The 20,941-nt window shown below is 36.6% G+C and overlaps 1 protein-coding gene and 1 long non-coding RNA gene across 11 annotated transcripts in view; both read right to left on the bottom strand.

Moving 5' to 3' along the window:
• Window positions 1-20,941, bottom strand: part of Fam135a (family with sequence similarity 135 member A) — an 81,402-nt gene that overhangs the window by 22,319 nt on the left and 38,142 nt on the right. For 5 of the 10 annotated variants that reach the window (XM_028867992.2, XM_028867990.2, XM_028867995.2 and 2 more), the window contains 7 exons: window positions 19,900-20,073; window positions 18,233-18,359; window positions 17,337-17,490; window positions 12,522-12,599; window positions 9,184-9,233; window positions 6,952-7,107; window positions 1,164-1,237 (listed from right to left, as the gene is read on the bottom strand). In XM_028867992.2, coding sequence (XP_028723825.1) covers window positions 1,164-1,237; window positions 6,952-7,107; window positions 9,184-9,233; window positions 12,522-12,599; window positions 17,337-17,490; window positions 18,233-18,359; window positions 19,900-20,073 — 813 coding nt within the window. Of the gene's footprint in view, window positions 1-1,163; window positions 1,238-6,951; window positions 7,108-9,183; window positions 9,234-12,521; window positions 12,600-17,336; window positions 17,491-18,232; window positions 18,360-19,899; window positions 20,074-20,941 lie in introns of those variants that run through there. The other 5 variants (XM_028867993.2, XM_028867996.2, XM_037199886.1 and 2 more) reach the window with 4 other exon arrangements.
• Window positions 14,856-16,230, bottom strand: LOC114692319. The gene is made up of 2 exons (XR_005090126.1): window positions 15,131-16,230; window positions 14,856-15,086 (listed from the first exon to the last, which is right to left on the bottom strand). It is a non-coding gene; the product is annotated as an uncharacterized LOC114692319 (long non-coding RNA).

Genomic DNA, 20,941 nt, shown 5'->3' with positions numbered 1-20,941 from the left:
CCATTAGTGCTCTGGCAAAAGGACCAGTTGGATTCCCAGCACCTCCATGGTGGCTCACAACCATGTAACTAGTCTATAACTAATCTACCATAGTTCTAGGAGACTCCTTCCTCTGATCTTCAATAGCACCAGGCCCACACATGGCAAACATACATGCATTCAGACAAAACATTCAGACACATTAAAAAAAACATCCAAACATTTTTTAAGGAAAAAATTTTCTAATAAGAATTTCAAAAGAATCAAACTAGTGTATTAACTGCATTTACTTATTACCCAGTTGAACAGCTAACATCTGCCCTTTTTTCATACTTCAATACTGACTACCCCCTATGCCCACAGTTATTATTTATAGTTTTTATGAGGCAAAATACATATGAGCTGAAATATCTCCTGTATGATTTGGCAAATGAATACATGACACAGAATAAATATTTCCATCTACTCACATTTTCCCTAATTTCCCAGGTCTGTTAACCCCAAGAGGACCACTGTTCAGACTTCCTTCACCTTAGTTTTGCTTCTTCAAAACTTCACATATATAAACTCATACAGCATTCACTTCTTTGTGTATGCTTTATTTTTCTCAGTGAAATGACTTCAAGCAACTCTTTAAAGCCAAAGAAAACAAGTCCGAACCACATTCAATAGGAATGATGGAAGGCAATTGTTCTGGATTTTTTGTTTTAAGAATTGTTCTGAAATTCTCTCTGTAGACCAACCAGCTGGCCTCAAACAGAGATTCATTTGCCTCTGCTTCTCTGGAGCTAGAATTAAAGGTGCACCACTACTGCCCAGCTATTTTAACTGTGTATCTTTCTGTCATGGAAGGCAGTACCAATCACATCTAGACTGTGAAAATATGCTATGAAAATGATGACTGTGAGCTATTCTGACCCGAGGAAGTAAAGACAGAAGAAGATGGTATATGAACAACAGAGCTGCTCAGTGTTATTAAAGTGGGACAAAGCTTACATCGGGGGACTCAATGCAAGTCTATTATATTTTCCTTTGAACAGAAAGGGACTTTTTCAAAAGATAATTTCTAAAATTAATCCTCTTCTTCTGCTTTACACACTATGAAGTCCGTCACTGATAAATTCTGATAGACATCTGATGTAAAGGAACTACAATGATCTGCATTTTGGAGTTGTGCTACTTACTGAAGTTCTTGGTATGCAATGGCAGCTTCTCTTGGGTGTTCAAAACAAAAGAATGCCTCCGAAAATCTGCGAACCTAAATAATTTCAAAAAGGAACATTGGTAACATGGTGTTTCATTAGTCAATATGGCACACTAGCAAGCAGAGATGCTGATTCCACTAGGCATTCAAAACCCATTCCTGTGAGAAGTTAAACTGCTTTCCTTCAGTGTTCCTAAATCACTGTATTTCTATATGGTGTGGAATAAAAACAACAACAACTAAGTGAAAAACTCCAGTTTACATTTCAGATCTCATTTTTTTTTTCTCCTTAAAGGCAGAGATGGTACTTGTACCATTTGCTTTGTCTGCAGTATCCAGAATAGTGCCCAACACATGGGAAATGACGGAGGGCAATCCCAGGTTGCTAACTTCTTCTGCATTATTGGTCAGACATTCAAGCATATGACCATGAACGGAGTGATTTATTAGCATTGTGACTTTGGGCATTTGACTATGAGCTTCAGGTGATGCACTTTCAAACTGCACTCAATACCTGTGCATATGGCATTGCATGTGCATTTGGCATTGTAGACAACATAGCAAACATGCAACAGTAGTTTCTAGTCTGCACAGGCATAAACACATGCTTTTCTAACTGCTGTCCTAGCAGTCACTGCATTCTGCCTCAGCAGAACCAGGCACAAATCACACTCCTTCCTAGTATATGGTGTTCTTTAGAACAGGAACTAGGTTTTATTTTCCTTCTTGAGACAGGGTCTCACTGTTTAGCTCTGGTTGGTCTGGAACTTGCTATGTAAACCAGACTGACCTTTAACTCACCAAGATCCACCTGCCTCTGCCTCCCAAGTGCTAGGATTAAAGGTTATGTGTTATGATGCCAGAGGAGGTATGTTTTGATCGACTTTTAATATATTTTATATAATATATAGTAATAGATCGGCTGTCTAATATATTTTGGCAAGTTTAAAAGAATGTACTTGATAAATATATATTGAGTTTGTTGACTACTTCTTCCATTGTGTTTGTATTTTGACAATATTTTTAATTATGAAAAGAAAGGTTCTGTTAGGTAATGGAACACCAGTAAACCAATTAACAGAGGGAAAAGATATCTTTTGGGGTATACAGAGGGAAAAGAAGTATGTCACATGTTCAAGTCATATTATGTTGAAGACACTTTTCGTGTGTGTGTGTGTGTGTGTGTGTGTGTGTGTGTGTGTGTGTGTGTGTGTGTACTTACATGTGGCAGAGCACATGTGTGGAAATCAGAGGACCGTTCTGTGGTGTCCGTCCCCATGGTCCATCCTCACATGGACTGCAGACATGAATGGCAAGCTCTTTTGCCCAGTGAGCCATCTCTCTGGACTAAGGATCCTTTTCTAAGGGAAATATGATCTAAGATTCTTTGCTTTTTAAACACAGAATTTTAGTAAACCAGATGGAATTTAATGGTGAGTAAAACAGGTATCTAATCCAGACCTAGAGAGACAGGTGTGAGGTCCTGATGAGAAGGATGTACTACTGTGTTCTTTACTTTCAAATGTGGTTGAATTACCCAATTACCTCCTGTTTCTCTCAGCACTAAAGGAAGGATGAAGAAAAATTCTGCCTGTCTGGAGTTTGTTTTCCCTGGTGAGTATAAAGTATAAACATGCATTTTTATCATATTAAGTGCACAAATAAAGAGGTTTCATTATGTCATTTCCACACTTCATTTTCCTAACATCCACCCTTTTCCTGAACCTCTTTCTCCCTCCTCTGCCTGTTCCCCAAAGATTCCTTTTCATGTCCTGCAACCTTCCTTTCTTTGGCTTCCACTGGATTTCTGGAGTCAGCGAGCTGCTTCCCTTCTCTCCTTAACTGTCCTGATTCCTACAGTGACTAGCATTTCTTGCCAGTCTCCTACCTAGGAAGCTCTGTGCCAAGACTAAGGTTGATTTCAACCTTAAGAGTGCTATGAAGGAGCTATCTTCAGTAGTCAGTGAGGAACTATGGCGAAAGGAGTCAAGGAGACACAGCCAGTAAGTAATAACCCAGGATTCAAGGACAGATTTGGGAAGCGAAAGCTTATGCTCTAAAGTTCTTATTTCGGTCTTTCTACACTAAGACTCTGTAATTAGAAATCTTCCTAAGCCTCTATGTACTCATACGGGGTTCTTTTTATAATTCTCTTTCAATTATTAGCACACTCAAATGACATGCTAGAAATGAGACTATTCACTGTATTGTATCACCATAACTAATGTATGACTGCCACCTGATGGCAACACATAATATTAAGATTTGTTAGGTTTACAAATTTAAATTTAGGGGATATGAGAAATATGTATTATTACTTTGTTACAGTTGCTTATAAAAGTGATTTTGGTTATATACTCTAATTTCAAAATTATTTCCGTGGCAATATCACAATTATGAAAATTTTAGCAAATAGAAAAACGCTGAACTTTCAAAATGGCTATGTAATATTAATGCTTTAAAGGACTAAATGATCTTTTTCTGGGCTTACTCTAATATGCTGTTCAAATTGTTAAGAGTATGTTATAATAATTTTATATGTGTTCATATACAGTAGAGTCTAATGTTGAGTACAAAGTCTCTATCTGATAGATGATGTTTATATTACCCTGAAAAATGTAGACACTTTACAATGTTTATCTGAATATATGTTCTTTGCTCTTGGTGTTGTAGGAAGATACCATACTGCTTTATTATACAAAACTGAGTCACATTTAATATTAGATACAAAGCTAGTTCATTTAAATGAATTGATTTCTTGATATACATCTCTTCTAAAAGAGCAATTTAACAAAGGAAAAGTTTGTGCATGTGTGACAGGCCATTTTCTTTTATGATCTTACTTTATTAAGGTTTTCTAGGCCGTCCTGCTCTTCCTGGTACTTGGAACTGCTCCCAGCACACGTGTGAGGCAGTGCTTTCCCACTGAACTAGATTCCTAGCTCACCTTTGTCTAGTTCTCTGGAGGTATAGCTGAGTCATGGCATTACACATTTAAAGTGCAATCTGATGAATTCGGACATGAGAGCATCACCATGCTAATGACATGAAGATTTGCAGACAATTGCACAGAAATAGTGAGAAGACACTCTAAGAACCAGAGCTTGCTTTCTTTGCTTTTAACTTGGAGGCAGGGTCTTCTTACTCTGTAGCCTTGGTACTCACTATGTGTAGTTCACATTGATCACAAACTCACAGCAATCCTGACTCTGTCATCCAAGTGCTGGGATTATAAACATGAACTACCATGCCCAGCTATAATAATTTGATATAGAAAAATCCACCTCAGGCATGGTGACATACATCTTTAATCTCAGTACTTGGGAGGCAGAGGCAGGAGGATCTCTGTGAGTTCAAGGTCAGCCTGGTCTACAGAGTGAGTTTCAGGACAGTCAGAGCTACATAGTAAGACAGTGCCTAAAAAAATAAATAAAAAAGAAAAAAACACTGTAAAAAACAATGCCCTTCCAAAAATACTTCTAAGTAAAGGATGAAAAAGAAATAAAAAATACAACTTGGGACCTTTCAATATTGAATCTAATATTCCAATAATTTTCACATATTCAGGTTGAATGTATTATCTGCACTTTGCAAAAATGAACTATTTGAAAAGGAAGTTCTCAAAAGAAATGTATGCAGTCAATAAACACTGAAACAAGTTTTCAACATCTTTAGCCACCAGGAGAATACAAATTAAAACTGCTCTGCAATGTCCTCAAACTCCAGCCAGAATGGCTAGAGAACAATGACAGCAGACGCACTGACCTCCTGAGGAGGCGCTCAAGTCCTCACGGAAGTCCTAATGTCCAAAGAGCACTGAGTAAAGGCTAGTTCTACAGTGTGAGCACACCACCAGAGCTGGCCACACTTCTACTAAAATTCACCACTGTTCAAATATTAGTGACAATTGTCAGAAAGACACACATTGCATTTATTGAGCTATTTATTTTAAATTACTACAGGAAGCTAAAGAAGATCATAAGTAAGGTGAATACTGTAATTATGCTATTTTATCCACTACAGAATCTCATATTAGGCCTTTTAGAGAAGCAACTAATCTTTTATTAAAGGACCTCTGAGGAAGAACCCTAAAAACGTAGTTTTCAGTATGATAACCCTACTTACTGAAATATAATAATAATAAAACAGAAAACACATCAAAGAGATAAGTAACATGAAAAATAGTCCATTAAAAATACTAATAAAAAGGTCGTTCCAGAAAAAGATAAGGGCACAAAAATATTAGTAATAAATGGTAGAAAACACTACAGATTTGGCAGATATTTTTAAAAATGAAATATTCTGTTATTTGATAATAGTAAATTTAAAAATGCAGACAAAATAGAAAAACTCCTTAGAAAAATGTAATTTATCAAACTGTTGGAAGGAGAAATAAATACAACATCCCTACTTACACTGTGTCACATTTTACTCTATGTAATAGGAAGAATAGACCAAACTGAGAGGATTCTATGCAAGCACTGGGCAATACTCTGCAAAACCCAATCAGTCACAAAAGATAAAGAGACTAAGATTACACCTTTGGTGAACTTAAGGGGCCATTAAAACTGAATGTGATGTGTGACTCTGAGTTTGACTCTGCAAATGTGGGCTGGGTGGGGTGTCAAATAGGACATGACAATGGTAAATTTAAACACAGGCACATTGTGGTTTGAATGAATAATGTCTCCTGTAGCTCATGTGTTTGAACACACAGTCACTAGATGGTTGACACTGTTGGAAAGTTATAGACCTTGTGGGAAGTGAAGCCTTGCTGGAGGAAATATGTCACTGGGGGCAAGCCTTGGGGGTTTGTAGTCTGGCCCACTTCCTGTTCTCCCTCTCACTGCTTTCAGACTGCTAATGCAATGTCACTGGCAGGTCTCATGTTCCTGATGCCATGCTTTCCCAGTCATGTGGGTTGTATCCTCTCTGGAACCTTAAGCCAAAATAAACCCCTTCTTTCTTATGTGCCTCTATCAGAGTGTTCTATCACACCAACAAAACTTTAAGATAGGCCAGATACTACACATCATTATTATATCAGTAAAAAATTTCTAAATTTGGCTACTATAATGGATAATTATTCCTGATCTTGGGAAATACATACTGAAGTATTAAAGATAAATGGTTCAGAGAAACTGTTCTTGGTTTGCAAAACTTTCAAACTAAGAAAGAATCCAAATGTCTATCAACAGAATAAGTGGTGTATATACTCAAATGGTGCATAACACAAGAGAAAATCAACAATTGGCAGGTATTAAAAAATTAGCATATAAGAGGATATGCACACAGTACATGATCCGATTTACACAGAATGTTCTCAGTAACAAGAACATGCTATATAATAAAGTATCTAACTTTCTGAATAAGGGCCATTGTAGGTCTACATTCACCTTGTAAAATTCCTAATATGTAATCTCATGAGAGGTTAGGGAAGGAAATGGAAAACCAAAACAAAGATAAAAGAGAGACTATCAGAGATGCTTGTTTGGTTACTGATTTCTGATTCCTGCTTTTGGGTTCCAGGAGCTAACTCATAGCATATGTATTTGTGTTTTATTCACCTTTAGGTGGTTGTCTTACTAGCAGAGGTTGTTGCGGAGATATAATGTTTGCTGAACTGTCTTATTTTACTATTAGCTTTAAAATCTAACACATGGTGTCTCTCATCTACATTTATCTACATTATCACATAAGAATACTTTTAGTTATAAGAAATTCCTACAGATACATACTACCCAAAGTACCACATTTCTTTAACTTACCCTCAAGGTATGGTGTTCCTGTGCTAACAGTACTCTTAATTCTTCATGCAGTGTTATGACTTCCAGAAACTGTCCCCATAAAGCCATGAGAAGGGAGCAAAGCTGTGCCAGGTTCATGTTGATCAGTTCTGCCAGTTCGTCAGGGTTTTCTACTTTCTGAAACAAGGACAGAGAACGTCACTGCTTCCCGAGAATGACTGCTTCATACCTTACTACAACACTACGGAGAATATCAGCAGGAAGGCACGTGTGTACATGTGTGCTGAGGGAGAGAGAACAGCGGAATAAGGTTTTTTGTTTTTTATTTAACTGATGGATATTGAGGCAATTTCAGCAAGCTAGCTAGTATTTTAATAGCATACACACAAAACAATAACAAGAAACTAAAGAATGTTCACCCTGGAAGTGGAGGTTGACTAGCTGGAACAGAGGGTGAGTGGGGAGTGAAGAAGATCTACCAGGAGCTGACTCGGGTATGGACCACAAACAGTCTATGCTGGAACATGAAATCAAGACCAATCATCCGGAGCCGGCAAAAGAGCCAACTCTACTGACTGAAGAAGAAAAAGGTGTGACAGCACATGAAAAATCTCACATGCCAGAGTCACAAAGAAGTGGGATTTAAAGAGATTCGGCAACATGTCTGATGTTGTGGGGGCAGGGGTGCTAAAGGCAGACAGAGGTTTCCTTGAGTGAAAAGATCACAATACCTTTCATATAGGAGAAAAATATAAGAGCAGATATCATCTGAATAAAAGTCAGCCAAAAGAATGGAATGGGAATAAAGAGATTTAAATATTAAAAGACCAAAACCAAACCAAACAACAACAACAAAACCTAAAAACAAAAAAAACCTCCCCCTTCAATTTCTAAATGAAAGACTAAATTCTTTTTCATATTGACTGCACATTTCTTATAATTATTTTTAAATGAATATTACCCCTTGGGTAACATTTAAGGACTATATGTAAAACCCTCTATTTATTTACTTATCTATTTTATGTAGACTAGTGTTTTGCCTGAATGTGTATGTGTTCGGTGCCCATGGAGGTCAGAAGAGGGTACTGGATCCCTTGGAACTGGAGTGACAGATCAATGTACACTGTCATGTGAGTGCTGGGAATGGAACTCCCCAATGGAACTCCCCATCCTCTGGAAGAGCAGCTAGAGTTCTTAACTGCTCAGCTGTCTCTTCAGCTCTACACTGGTGACGTTTTAAAGAAAATGGTCAGTTGAATTATAAAGAAACCCTGTGACAGTAGCGAAAATTACATCCTTGCATAGCCTGCATACTTACAATTATTAAAGAGATCCTTCATGAAAAGAATCCAGTTTTCACTGAAACTTACATACAGAAATACACTCCAAACCAAATGTATACTTTCATTTGATTCATGCCTCTGATTTCTCTCATTAACTCAGCTGTTGAGCAGGGAATATACAGTGAATTGAAGAGAGTCAAGACACTTAGTTTCTTGACCAAAAAAGAAAAATGTACCTAATTTAACTGTAAGAATGAAATGGGCTGGGCAGCGGTGGCGCACACCTTTAATCCCAGCACTCGGGAGCCAGAGCCAGGTGGATCTCTTGTGAGTTCGAGGCCAGCCTGGTCTACAGAGCGAGATCCAGGACAGGCACCTACATGGAGAAACCGTGTCTCGAAAAACAAAGAACAAAAAAACGAAAAGAATGAACTGGAAAACAGGCTTAAGATACAGGTTGGTGTGTTGCAGTAAGAGTCATCATTTTCAAGGACTGCTGTGCAGGAGAGCTAGCAAGAGCAGAGATGGAAGGGGAGAGAGGGCAGTGTGGAGGGAGTAGTAAAGGAGAACAAGATGTGGTGATACTTGTAAGAGACTGCTACAATGAAACCCATTTCACTGCACACTAACATACTAACCAAAAAAGTTCTCAGATGAAAAGATATTGTTACAATACAAGTGTTTTAAAAACCTGTCCAGAAATTCTTTAAATAAAATCACAGAAGAAAGTGTATGTATTTACTCAATTAACTGTTCTTTATGTGCAAAATAATAGATTTTTCAAAGGATAAGTTAGCTGTATATTGAGATTAGATGACTTTGACCATCTAATCCGTGGTTCTACTATGATTACCCAATTTACCTTTGCAGTTAAAAAAAAAGATAATTAATTCAATTTTCTTGGACAAAATATTTAGAATAGAAAATAGAAATCACTTAAACAATAAGAATTAAAAAAATTTTCAAGTACCTTAACTTCTTCACATAGTTCAGTAAGACGAGCTTCTACATCCATTTCCTCTGAAAGGGGTAAAAACTAGTTAGAGGAAAGATTTCAGTGTTAGATCTGAAAACTACCTTTGATATTCTATGAAGGACAAAATCTTCTGTAATAAAAAGTTAATCCTTGGTTTAACAAGGTATTAAGTATTGTTAAAAGTCAAGTAATCTTTGGTCATATAATTCTGATTTACTTAGGTATGCTCTAAGCATCTAGTAAATTTATAATTAAAATAGCAATAACAGGGAAAGACTGAAACTAACAACATAAAGATTAGTTATTTTTAAAGGAAGAGAATTACATTAAGGTCTCAAATATAAACTTTATTCTTAACATTTAATTAGGAAAATATAACTAAAATGAGCTCATTAACAAAACATTCTCACACAAAAGCAAAGATACATCCTGACACGCTGCAACTGACTCTTTAGTTCACTGATTTCACAAAATATTTCACTGTCAGAAACATGAGTGGCTTCTGATGTTAAGTTAAAAACAAACCCAACAGCAAACCCTGCATAAATTCCATATACTAACATCTACTTTCACATCACTTATCACCTTTTCCTATGATGCAAGAAAATCACTCAAATTAGATTGAGGTTATACATCCCATTTCAGAAAATAAACTTAAAAATTCGGATGCCTTTTTCTAATGTTTATATCTAAGAGTCCAAACGCCTATTACAGCTAGTGACCTACTTCAAGGAAAACACTGTGTGTGTGTGTAAGCCAGAGGTCAGAGCTGGATGAGTTCCTGACTTGCTTGCCACATTATTCTTTGAGACAGGGTCTCCCACTGAACCAGAGCTCACTGCTTCAGCTAGACTGGCTAGCCAGCAAGCCCCAGGTGTCTTCAGTCTCCGCACCCCCCACAGCTGGGGTTCAGTGAGGGGTCCTAACTCAGGTCCTCATGCCTGAGCAGCAAGCACTTTATTACTGGTATCCTCAGCCAAAAAACACCTTCAACAAGGAGTAAAAGCTAAATTTAACTGCTAAACTTAATTACAATGGTTTCAAAAACACGTACAGAATTTTATCTCACTTTAAAGATTTGGCTGGAGAGATGGCTCGGTGGTTAAGAGCAGTAACTGCTCTTCCAGAGGATCCAGGTTCAATTCCCAACACCCACATGACAGCTCACAACTGTCTGTAACTCCAGTTCCAGAGCATCTGGCACCCTCACACAGACATGCATGTGGGCAAAACATCAATGTACATAAACTAAATTTTTAAAAATTTTGTTTTAATTATGGTTTTCTTTTCAAATGATACATTATGATATAACAATTAATAGAGAAGGAAAATTATACCCACTATTTTATTCAAATTATCTTGAGGACACTTGTTCCTGCTATTGTCGAATGTTACATCTTAGAATATATCCTTCTATGGTTTTGAAATATACGTGTACATATCTGAGTTTCGGAGTTAATGGTTTTCAACAGTGGAATTCTATTTACACCTTTTCTGAATTTGCACTGCTTTCTCAGCACTTCTCCTGACATCTGCCGCCTAGCTTAAGCACTTTTAATAAAAGTTACTTTTCATTCTTTGATGTGAGTACACCAAAATTTTTCTTTATTCTATTCTTTGCCTAAATACTGGTCATTATCTTCTTAGTGTTTTACTAACTGAAAAAGATAATGTAATAAGCTTACTTGTCCATGCCTCTTTAAAAACATTATTTTTGAATGCAGTAATGAGAGTTTGGGCTACAAGGTGAAGAGATATACTCAGGCAACAAGTATTTTCAAGATCTGTCTATCTACACACTCAAATGGTATTTACAACTAACTTCTGTAGGCTTTAGGGTTTTGTTGCTGCTGTTTTGAGACAGGGTTTCTCTGTGTAGCTCTGGCTGTCCTGGAACCTGCACTGTAGACCTCAAACTCAAGAGATCTGCCTCCTGCCTCTGCCTCCATCCGGCTTATGCTTTAGTTTTAAATCAAGTCTTTTCTCCAACAAATCAAAATCTACTCCCCTTTTAAGACAAGCCTTAGTTATATTAAGCAGTATTTTATAAAACCAGAATGCTCACAAGCTAAGCAGACAGGCTGGCAGTACCCTAATTAAACTAGAAATAGATTTTAATCACTATAAAGAATGCTAAAGCATGCCACAAATGGCCATAATTTCATACTATGAATTTTTTAATTTTATAGTAACTTCATATGAGAATGAAACACTATGAATAAAATTTCAACCTTAATTTTTTCCATGGTGATAAACAAATGAATTTTAAAAATAGTTTTAGTAAAAATTAAGCAACTCAAATCTTTCTTAGCCAGTATTCATCTGAAAAATACTATGAAAGATTATCTTCTTTATTTCATTTTTTGCATCTGACAACTGAGAATACAATTTATTTCATTTGAAAATTTCAACAGCTATCCATAACTTAAAAAAAATAACCATTATTCAATACCAAGTAAAAACTTCCAATATATTTACAGAAAGTTAGTAAACTAGTTACTACTGCTATACAAGAACAAAAGTCTAAAATATAATATGGAGGCTGGGTGTGGTGGCTCACACCTTTAATCCCAGCACTTGGAAGTAGAGGCGGTCGGACCTGTGATTTGATCAAAAATTATATATATAATATGGAAGTGTACAAACAAAACCAGACAATTAGACCTCTTCCTTTAATGTAAGCAGTATTTAGATAGTAGATATTTAGTATCATTTTTAAAGTCTAGAATGATGAAAAACGTGCAAATTGACTAAAACCATGAAACCAATCCTGAAGGTGTCCCTCTTCTTTATCCCTCCAATGCACAAAACATGTTTCAGTTTTTAAACCACATTTCATTAAGGACTAGGCCTATCCAAAGATGAAATTACTTAAAGGACATTAATGGTAATTATTATTCAATCAGTAAATTTTGGCAATAAAGATGATTTTGAAAAAGTGGTCGTTATAAAAACTAGAATGTGTGAAAAGTCAAAGAGAGCCGGGTGGTAGTAGTGCATGTCTTTAATCCCAGCACTCAGGAGGCAGAGCCAGGCAGATCTCTGTGAGTTCGAGGCCAGCCTTGTCTACAGAGCGAGATCCAGAAAAGGTGCAAAGCTACACAGAGAAACCCCTGTCTCGAAAAACCAAAAAAAAGTCAAAGAGATCTTCAACCGATCACTTTCACTTCTAAAGAAAAACTTCAACATTATAAATCAATTAAATTAACGCAATTTATCTGCAAACCAAACTGATTATATACACAAGCTCTTAAACAAAAGCGCTGGGAATATACTATATTGTTTACAAAGTTTAATAACGGAATATTTAATGAACCTATTTGTAAACATACCTACATGCGTGTCGTTCTGGGCTCTTGGCTGTGCTCTTCTGAGGAGGCGCTCATAGAGGACCTGCATGCTGGCCTTGGCTAGTCATAAGGGTTGCACACAGCACTAGTTACTACACTCCTTTTACAACAAAACTTACTTGAATTTTCCAACTTGTTAATAAGAGGCTTAGTGTTGATAGGGCAATTGGTTAATTAGCTTATTAGAATTACAAATGATGTACATTCAAGTTTACATTATTTTCTTTTTAGTATTTAAAGTATACTGCTTGATATTTCTTATTCCACTATTATTTTGATGTTTTAGTTTCATAGAGACTTTTAGTGTTGGCAAGAGTCTCAGAGACTAGCTAGCTCAGCTCCCCGCTTTCCCAAGTGCAGATGTCAGACTCAGGCTGTGCCACTTGCCAGAACCTAGATGCCACAAGTCCTGCCTCTTGTTTTATGAGCTTCTTTACAGTGGAGCTCTTTGAATCCAACCAATATTTAATGATACGTCCTCAAAACACAATGTACATCATTTATCTAGGAAAAAAGAGGGCAAAAGAGCAGAAAGGAATTCAAAGTATTATTTTAAAAGAGGGAAGAGTTTACATTAGTTTTCCAAAGCATGGTGCTTAAGAATTTTAACTCTATGCTTATTTAAAATGTTACGAAAATATTAAATGATAGAAAAAATATAATATATTCTCTAATCAGGAGCTACTTTAGATCCCCTTATTAAAACTAGTGATCATAATAGTACCATGGAAATATAGACCATGGAAATATATTAGTGTCCTCAATTCAATTTTACTAGAACAAAAATATTATTGATAATCTCAAAATGTGAAACATTTTTATTTTAAACTATTAATAGTATTTTTAGATATTCCTCCAGAGGATGTACTTAAGAGTAAACTACAATCTACAATAAAAAGAAAGTATAAATAGTAAAGTGTAAGGATGCACAGTATTACTAATAAATATTTATTGAAGATGAGTCCTAATTTTTAAAAAATCCCTAGGAAACCATCATAAGCTGCACTGACTGGCTATACTTTTCAAGTAACACAATAAAAAACATATTGTGCTAACTTACCAATTAATTCATTCAATAAATATATTTTCAGTTAGTATATGTAATATACTAATATTTTTTTCTTTCTTTATTTTTTTTAATTTTTTAAGACAGGGCTTCTCTGTGTAGTCCTGGCTGTCCTGAAACTTGCTCGCAGACCAGGATAGCTGACTCAAACTCACAGAGATCCACCTGCCTCTGCCTCCCAAGTTCTGGGATTAAAGACATGCACCACCATAGCCCAGCAATATACTAATAATCCTATTCTCTAGTACTTTTATTTCTAAAATTGAAGTGTGGGCTTACCTTAGAATTTTGTTTTCTAATATTTTTTTTTTTTTTTGTATTTTTTTTTTTTTTTTCCGAGACAGGGTTTCTCTGTGTAGCTTTGCGCCTTTCCTGGAGCTCACTTGGTAGCCCAGGCTGGCCTCGAACTCACAGAGATCCGCCTGGCTCTGCCTCCCGAGTGCTGGGATTAAAGGCGTGCGCCACCACCGCCCGGCTGTTTTCTAATATTTTAAAGCAAGTGATTTTTGGAATAATGCTCAGGCTCATTTAATAACTAACTTAAATTTAAATAAGGGCTTTTTAAAATGTGCAATTTTATAAAATTTACCTATTAGCCCAAAGTTATACAACATAAGAAATTTGAGGATATTATAACTAAATGAATTATTAAGCTAAAGTTAGATTAATAAAATAAAAAGTGCTAGCACTGTCTAAGCTATTTGACAAAAAAACTGTTTTTGTTTGGTTACCAGTTAGACATTTTGCCAACAAACATGTTTCTTAGTTTTTGAACTTTTTCCTTACTTAAATACTTTTTCCTTACTTAAAATGTGGCTCATGTGCACTTTCATTTGTAAATATCCTATGTTAAATCTACTTGAACATTGCATGCTGATGAACATCTTCACGCTGATCCTGTAAGGACCCACGTCATCTATTAAAATCAAAAGACGCTGAGTGCTGCTGTGTGAATTTCTCCTGCTCACCCTAGCAGTAAGTCGGTTTGTTACCACTGCTGCTGGGAGGAGAGAGAGGAAATAGGAGTCGGGTGGAGTTGTTTAAGATGTAGCTCTGGCCAGGCGGTGGTGGTGGTGGTGGTGGTGGTGGTGGTGGTGGTGGTGGTGGTGGTGGTGGTGGTGCACACCTTTAATCCCAGCACTAATCCCAGAGAGGCAGAGCCAGGTGGATCTCAGTGAGTTCGAGGCCAGCCTGGTCTACAGAGCGAGATCCAGGTCAGACACCAAAACTACACAGAGAAACCCTGTCTTGGGAAAAAAAAAAAAAAAAAAAAAAAAAGATGCAGCTCTGTCCGTTCACCTGCACCTAGCACGGAGCCTGGCAGTGCAGCTCTGTCCGTTCACCTGCACCTAGCACTGTGCCTGGCAGTGCAGCTCTGTCTGTTCACCTGCACCTAGCACTGTGCCTGGCAGTGCAGCTCTGTCCGTTCACCTGCACCTAGCACTGTGCCTGGCAGTGCAGCTCTGTCCGTTCACCTGCACCTAGCACGGAGCCTGGCAGTGCAGCTCTGTCCGTTCACCTGCACCTAGCACGGAGCCTGGCAGTTAGCTACTTTAAAGTCCAATGAACTCCCTAAGAGGCGCCATCGCCAGTGCAACTGCACCCCTCACTTCTGACCTGCCGTACACAACACTGATTTCCTTCCATCTCCTTACCTGGAGGATCCAAACCCGCTGGTGTTTAATAGATCCAAAGACACACCTTCAGATGCACACTCTAATAAAAAAGCCTCTTAATCTAATGCCGACTTCACATGGACTCCACTAATTTTGTCTTGTGAAAACAGCATCGTCAGCACACAGTTTTTATTTTAATTGTATGGTGGTACAGAGGATAAGCCAAGTGCTTCACGCATACAGGCAAGCACTCTAGCGCTCAGCAGAGTTACACAGTTGGCCCACCGTTTCACTGTAGGTCACAAATGCACCCTTTTGGCACATAGTGCCCTTCACCAATACTATGGTGAAATATTTCCTTTCAAAAATACTTTGAGTTCCAAGTTATCATATTTAGTACATAACTTGGCTTTTGTTGGAGGTAAAAGGTGGGCTAAATTAGCTCTACTTTAATAAAAGATGCTTTCATTCTCAACAGAGAATATCATTTCTGTCTGAGGCAGCAGCTTCATAGTTTTCCTAAGGGAAACAAATGCAGTCTAAACACTTGAAATAGCAAGAACAAAAGGGCATGTCCGAGAGTAATGATCCAAAGGCTTCCCTTCCTGTACTACTATTTCTGTTTGGAGGAAGAATATATGGTCAGTATATCGTCCTACCTAACCTAGCAAGGAGGCAAGCGTCTTTTCCTCCTGTGGGTGGTAGCCCCTGAAGTTACAGAATCACATCAACAGTTCCCTTAGTGATAGCTGTGTCCTGTCAAGTGAGAGCAGAGTGAACCGAACTGACAGAGTAACGCCCTGCACCAAATCTACTGGACTACAGCTGCTAAGAAGTGGTGCCCTGCCCAGCATTTCTCATAACTGAACTGAAGTGAGCTTACAAAGTCTTACAATTTCTTATAATGCTCCTGAAATTTTCCTGTTTTCATTGTTTGTGCAAGGATATTTTGCCTGCATGCATGTATTCACAGCACATGTGTGCAGTGCCTTAGGAGACCAGAAGAGGTCAATGGATCCCCTGGGACTGGAATTATAAAGTTGTGAACCACAAGGTGGGTGCTGGGAATTGAACCTGGATCCTTAGGAAGAACAGCCAGTGTTCTTAATCACTGAACCATCTCTCCAGCCCCCCTTGCAATGTTTTATAAACTCAAACACACAATTTAAAAACAAAACAAAACAAAAATCTTCATCTAGTCTCAAATCCAAAAATATTTAAGATAATAGTTATCATCTTAGGGAATGTATTGGTATTGTTAAAATAATTAAACCCTTGAGGCACAAAGAAATACAACAGGAATAATGTCTAAGTAAAATTTCAAAAATTCCTAACTTATTGAAATAAATAATAATAAAAACAACTCATTCTGTCAAAAATAATTAAATGAGCTTTTTATAAGTTAATATTTGAAAATCGAAGTTTATAAACTGGTCATGAAGCAGGCAGTGCTAGAGCGCACCTTTAATCCCAGTATTTGGAAGGCAGAGGCAGGAAATCTTGGTGGGTTTGTGGCCAGCCTAGTCTACACAGTGAGTTTCAGGACAACCAGGGCTACACAGTAGAAGCCCTGTCTCGGAAAACTAATGAACAAACAAACAAACAAATAAATAAATGATAAACTGTCCATGAAACATCTGAGAAAAACTGAAGCTTGATTTAAGTAATTTTGAAATGTTAAAATACTGAATAATGTTACTGTTTCTTACAATACTTTGAAAGAAAAAGAGCCCTGCCTGGTAGAACTTAACAGCCTAATATGTACAAAAACAGTCCAAGTGTCTGTACCTGCTAAGTTACTGCAGTGTGGGCTTCACTTACCTTCCCTGGACTCTGCTTTCTATATATTCTTAAACTAAACTTTAAGAGAAACAGAACACTGACACATGACTTATTTTTAAAAAATCTAGTTAAATATTCACTTCAATCTTAGCACAATGAAGTTATTTCTCCACATTCTAAGAAGCTTTAAATTTCAAAGTGATTATCAAGGATAGAGAAGACAGAATTGAGAGAGAAACGTGAAGCACACAATACAGAAAGCTGCGGCAAAGCTGGTCACTAGTGAGAGCGGTGAAGAGAGTGACTAGGAGAGTCTGGCCACTTTTAACATACCCAGGTCTAGTTTCTGACAAGAGGGAATCTCTTCTGTTACCGTAATGAAGTAGCTGTGCAATCCCTTGAAGGCTAGCAGCAAAGTGGCACAAAGTGTGTAATGAAAATGATAGGCATGGTGGAGGAAGGATTCTGCAATGAGGAAGCTACAACCCTAAAGAGAACACATTTGTAATACAGTGTTAGTAAGCAAAGTCTAAATGGACTACAATGTATTACACTCGAAACCTTGAAAGAAAACATACACACACACACACACACACACACACACACACACACACACACACACACACAAAACACCCCACCAACCAACCAACCTATTGCCATAAAACATGTAAGAAATTCATCAGTATTTTGCTCATCTAAGTGACTTAAATATAAAATGTGACCACAGCAATCTCAGTCATTAGGGATTTGCCCAAACACACTGGTGAAACTGTGACTTTATGTTATGATGAGGTCCTATTTCAACTGTTTTAGAGACACTGCTTTCACAATTGTTAGAAGTATCACTTCTCTCCTGATAATGGCCACGATCCTGCTACTCTGGGCCTACTCTCAAGTCTGCCATTCTTCCCAAAAAGTGTCTCTGGATGTTCCTAACAGTTCTAATAAAGGAAAAATGGGTGACAGGAACCGGTTTACAATGGTCACTGGCTATCAAAATCTCTATTCACTAAACCTGGTAACATTTTGACGTTAAGAGGCTGATATTCACAATTCATAACTAAACTAACCAATTGGTTATGATTCTACTGAACTAGATCTTTAAGCTATTGAACTCAAATAATTCATCAAGGAAATTACATTCACTTACAGATAAAATACTCAACATTTCTTTTAAAATAGGAGAAAAATAAAATATGAAAAAAGTTACACATATATTCAATGCTTACATCTGGTGATAACTGTTTTGTGTAGTTAATACCAAAGACTACACTTTCCAAAGTAGGAATCGCGGAATCTTTGCTTTGTGCTGGTGCATTTCTATTTAACCAAGTAGTCTTCACAGGGCGAGGAAAGCTGGAGGAACAGGTAGCACATTGTTACTGCCTAACAGTCTATTTTCATGTAGGACACTTACAAATACTACAAAAATGAAAAGCAAGGGTTGTACAGCATTCTAAGTTCTATAGTAGTCTTAAATTTTTTTAATAATTAGAATTTATGAAAAATACAATGAATACTAAGGACTCTAAGGCTAGCTACTTGAGATTGCCTTCTCTCTCTTTTTGAGAAACAAGGGACTGAACCAAGGACCTTACAAATGCCAGGCAAGCGTTTAGTATGCCAGGCTCCAACAAATTCTGAGGGCAATTCTATAACTCACCTACTCAGCTGGTAAGTGAGACTTTTTTGTGTGTGTATGTGTGTATGACATAATACAGATGCTTAAGTATCACCCATAACAATTGTTACAATCATATTGTGTCAGAAATTGCAGATAGTTCAGAATTCAATTCTATGGGGTTATTTTTAGGTAAAGTTATTGATTTGAGAATTTCATCTCCTGCCTACATTACCAAAGATTTTTATTTTATGAACCGTAGAGCATGATTGTATCTTACACTGATGAAACAAATTTTTCTCTCCATGGAAGTAGTTAGAAAAAATAATTACATAATTTGTCACCTAAAATATTACATAGTATTTAAAGGTTTATTTTCATTATTTTAAAGATTTACTTTAATTATATGTATGTGTAGGAGCAGGTATGTGCACATGAGTGCAGGTACTCCCAGAGATATCAGCTCCCCATAGAGCTGGAGTTACAGGTGGCTAAGAGTCATCTGATGAAAGCTGGGTATAAAACTTGAGTTCTCTGGAAGGGTTTATGTGCTCCTGACCCCTGAGCCATCTCTAAATCCCAATATTACACAATTTCAAATTGAAATATTGTTATGTTGTAATATAAAAATGTTAGTACAAATTCATAAAATTGTTTAAAACCTAAGAAAGCAATGACTTTTGTATGATAGTTAAAAAAGCAGAAATAGAGGATCTGGGAAAGAGATAATACATCCATATTCTCTTACACAGTACAAGTTAACAGTACAGCAGATCCACAAACTAAAATAAATTAAAAATTGAACCAGGTAGAGACTAAACAATATTACATAATAATTTCTGTATTTTACTTTACTTAGTTAATTAACTGAATTATAAAAATCACTCCATACTTTAATAAAAATGTCATTGAGCCAGGTGGTGGCGCACACCTTAAATCCCAGCACTCGGGAGGCAGAGCCAGGCGGATCTCTGTGAGTTCGAGGCCAGCCTGGACTACCAAGTGAGTTCCAGAAAAGGCGCAAAGCTACACAAGAGAAACCCTGTCTCGAAAAACCAAAAAAAAATAAAAAATTAAAAATTAAAAAAAATGTCATTGATACTAATGGTCCTGTGCTTTTGAGTTATTTTATTATATTAGCATATAATGAAAATGTATCAATAATTATGGGCTTAAAAATCCTTTACTACTTCAGTTACCTTTGTCAGAATATGTTTTAAGTATAAAACAGAAAGATATTCCACTAATAAGTAGTAAAATCTTAGTTAAATTTACCTTATTAGTGGCTGGTGTAGTGCAACCAATGACGCATGGACTGTAACGGACACAACAGAAAGGTGGAAATAATCAAACATAACATTCACATGATGATGGAGTCCTCTATAGAGGCTATAGTGCAGCTTCAGTGTTCGACTACTTATTAGTTGTAAGGCGTTCAGATCATCTGCCCTGTAAGAAAGCGATAAATTTTCAAGTAATTAGGAAATATTTAGTAAAGGCTAGTATTTTATAAATCATTTAAAACTATTTTTCAAAGTCTTAAGTATTTAAGCTTACAATGAGAGTAATCTGCAAACATCAAACTGATGAGGCAGCCATATAAAATAGCCAGATTCACAGCTTTTTAATAGTATAATCTGACTGGGCTGTTTTCACTAACATACCTATAAAAACAAGTTCTTTTTGATAGCCCAATAATTAATAGTCATCTTAACTTTTACTTCAGGGAGAATTCTATTTCTTACAAGGTCAAATCCTACTATAATAAATCTCCCAAAGTATGTCAAATTATTTTTACTGCACAAAATTTTAAGTGTTGCTTAGTGACCCTTAACCTTTATTAAATGTTTAGGGAGGCCCTGTTTCATAAACATACCACTTCTTAGTCCATAAAGATACTTTTATTATATAGTCTGTCATATTATACACACAAAAACACTAAAAAAAGTCATGAAAATTATATCCAGATAACTTTTAAAAATCCATGCATACATTATAATTACCTATAGCTACTGAGTTAACTACTAACTTCAGTTTATTCTACTTAAGGAATTATTATGACTTGGTTTTAAAAAGTATAAAGAGGAGCAGTAGTTACTATATAAAAGTATTATCCTGCCATGATAATAAAGAGGACCTTTCAGTAATACGACTGCTTGGTATTACACAGTCAAGAAGTATTTTGAATACTTGTTTAAAACGAAGAAAAAGTTCTCAAAAATACCATCCTTGTCTTAAACAAATAAAAGCACAATGTGTGACTATGTCTAGATGTGTGGGCAAGTTCTGGGTAACTGGTATCTCAGAAACTTCGAGG

The sequence above is a fragment of the Peromyscus leucopus genome, chromosome 16_21 (genome assembly GCF_004664715.2).
Source record: "Peromyscus leucopus breed LL Stock chromosome 16_21, UCI_PerLeu_2.1, whole genome shotgun sequence".
In the NCBI taxonomy this organism is placed as follows: Eukaryota; Metazoa; Chordata; class Mammalia; order Rodentia; family Cricetidae; genus Peromyscus; species Peromyscus leucopus.
The sequence above is the reverse complement of the archived record's forward strand: the minus strand, read 5'-3'. Positions and strand labels throughout refer to the sequence as shown.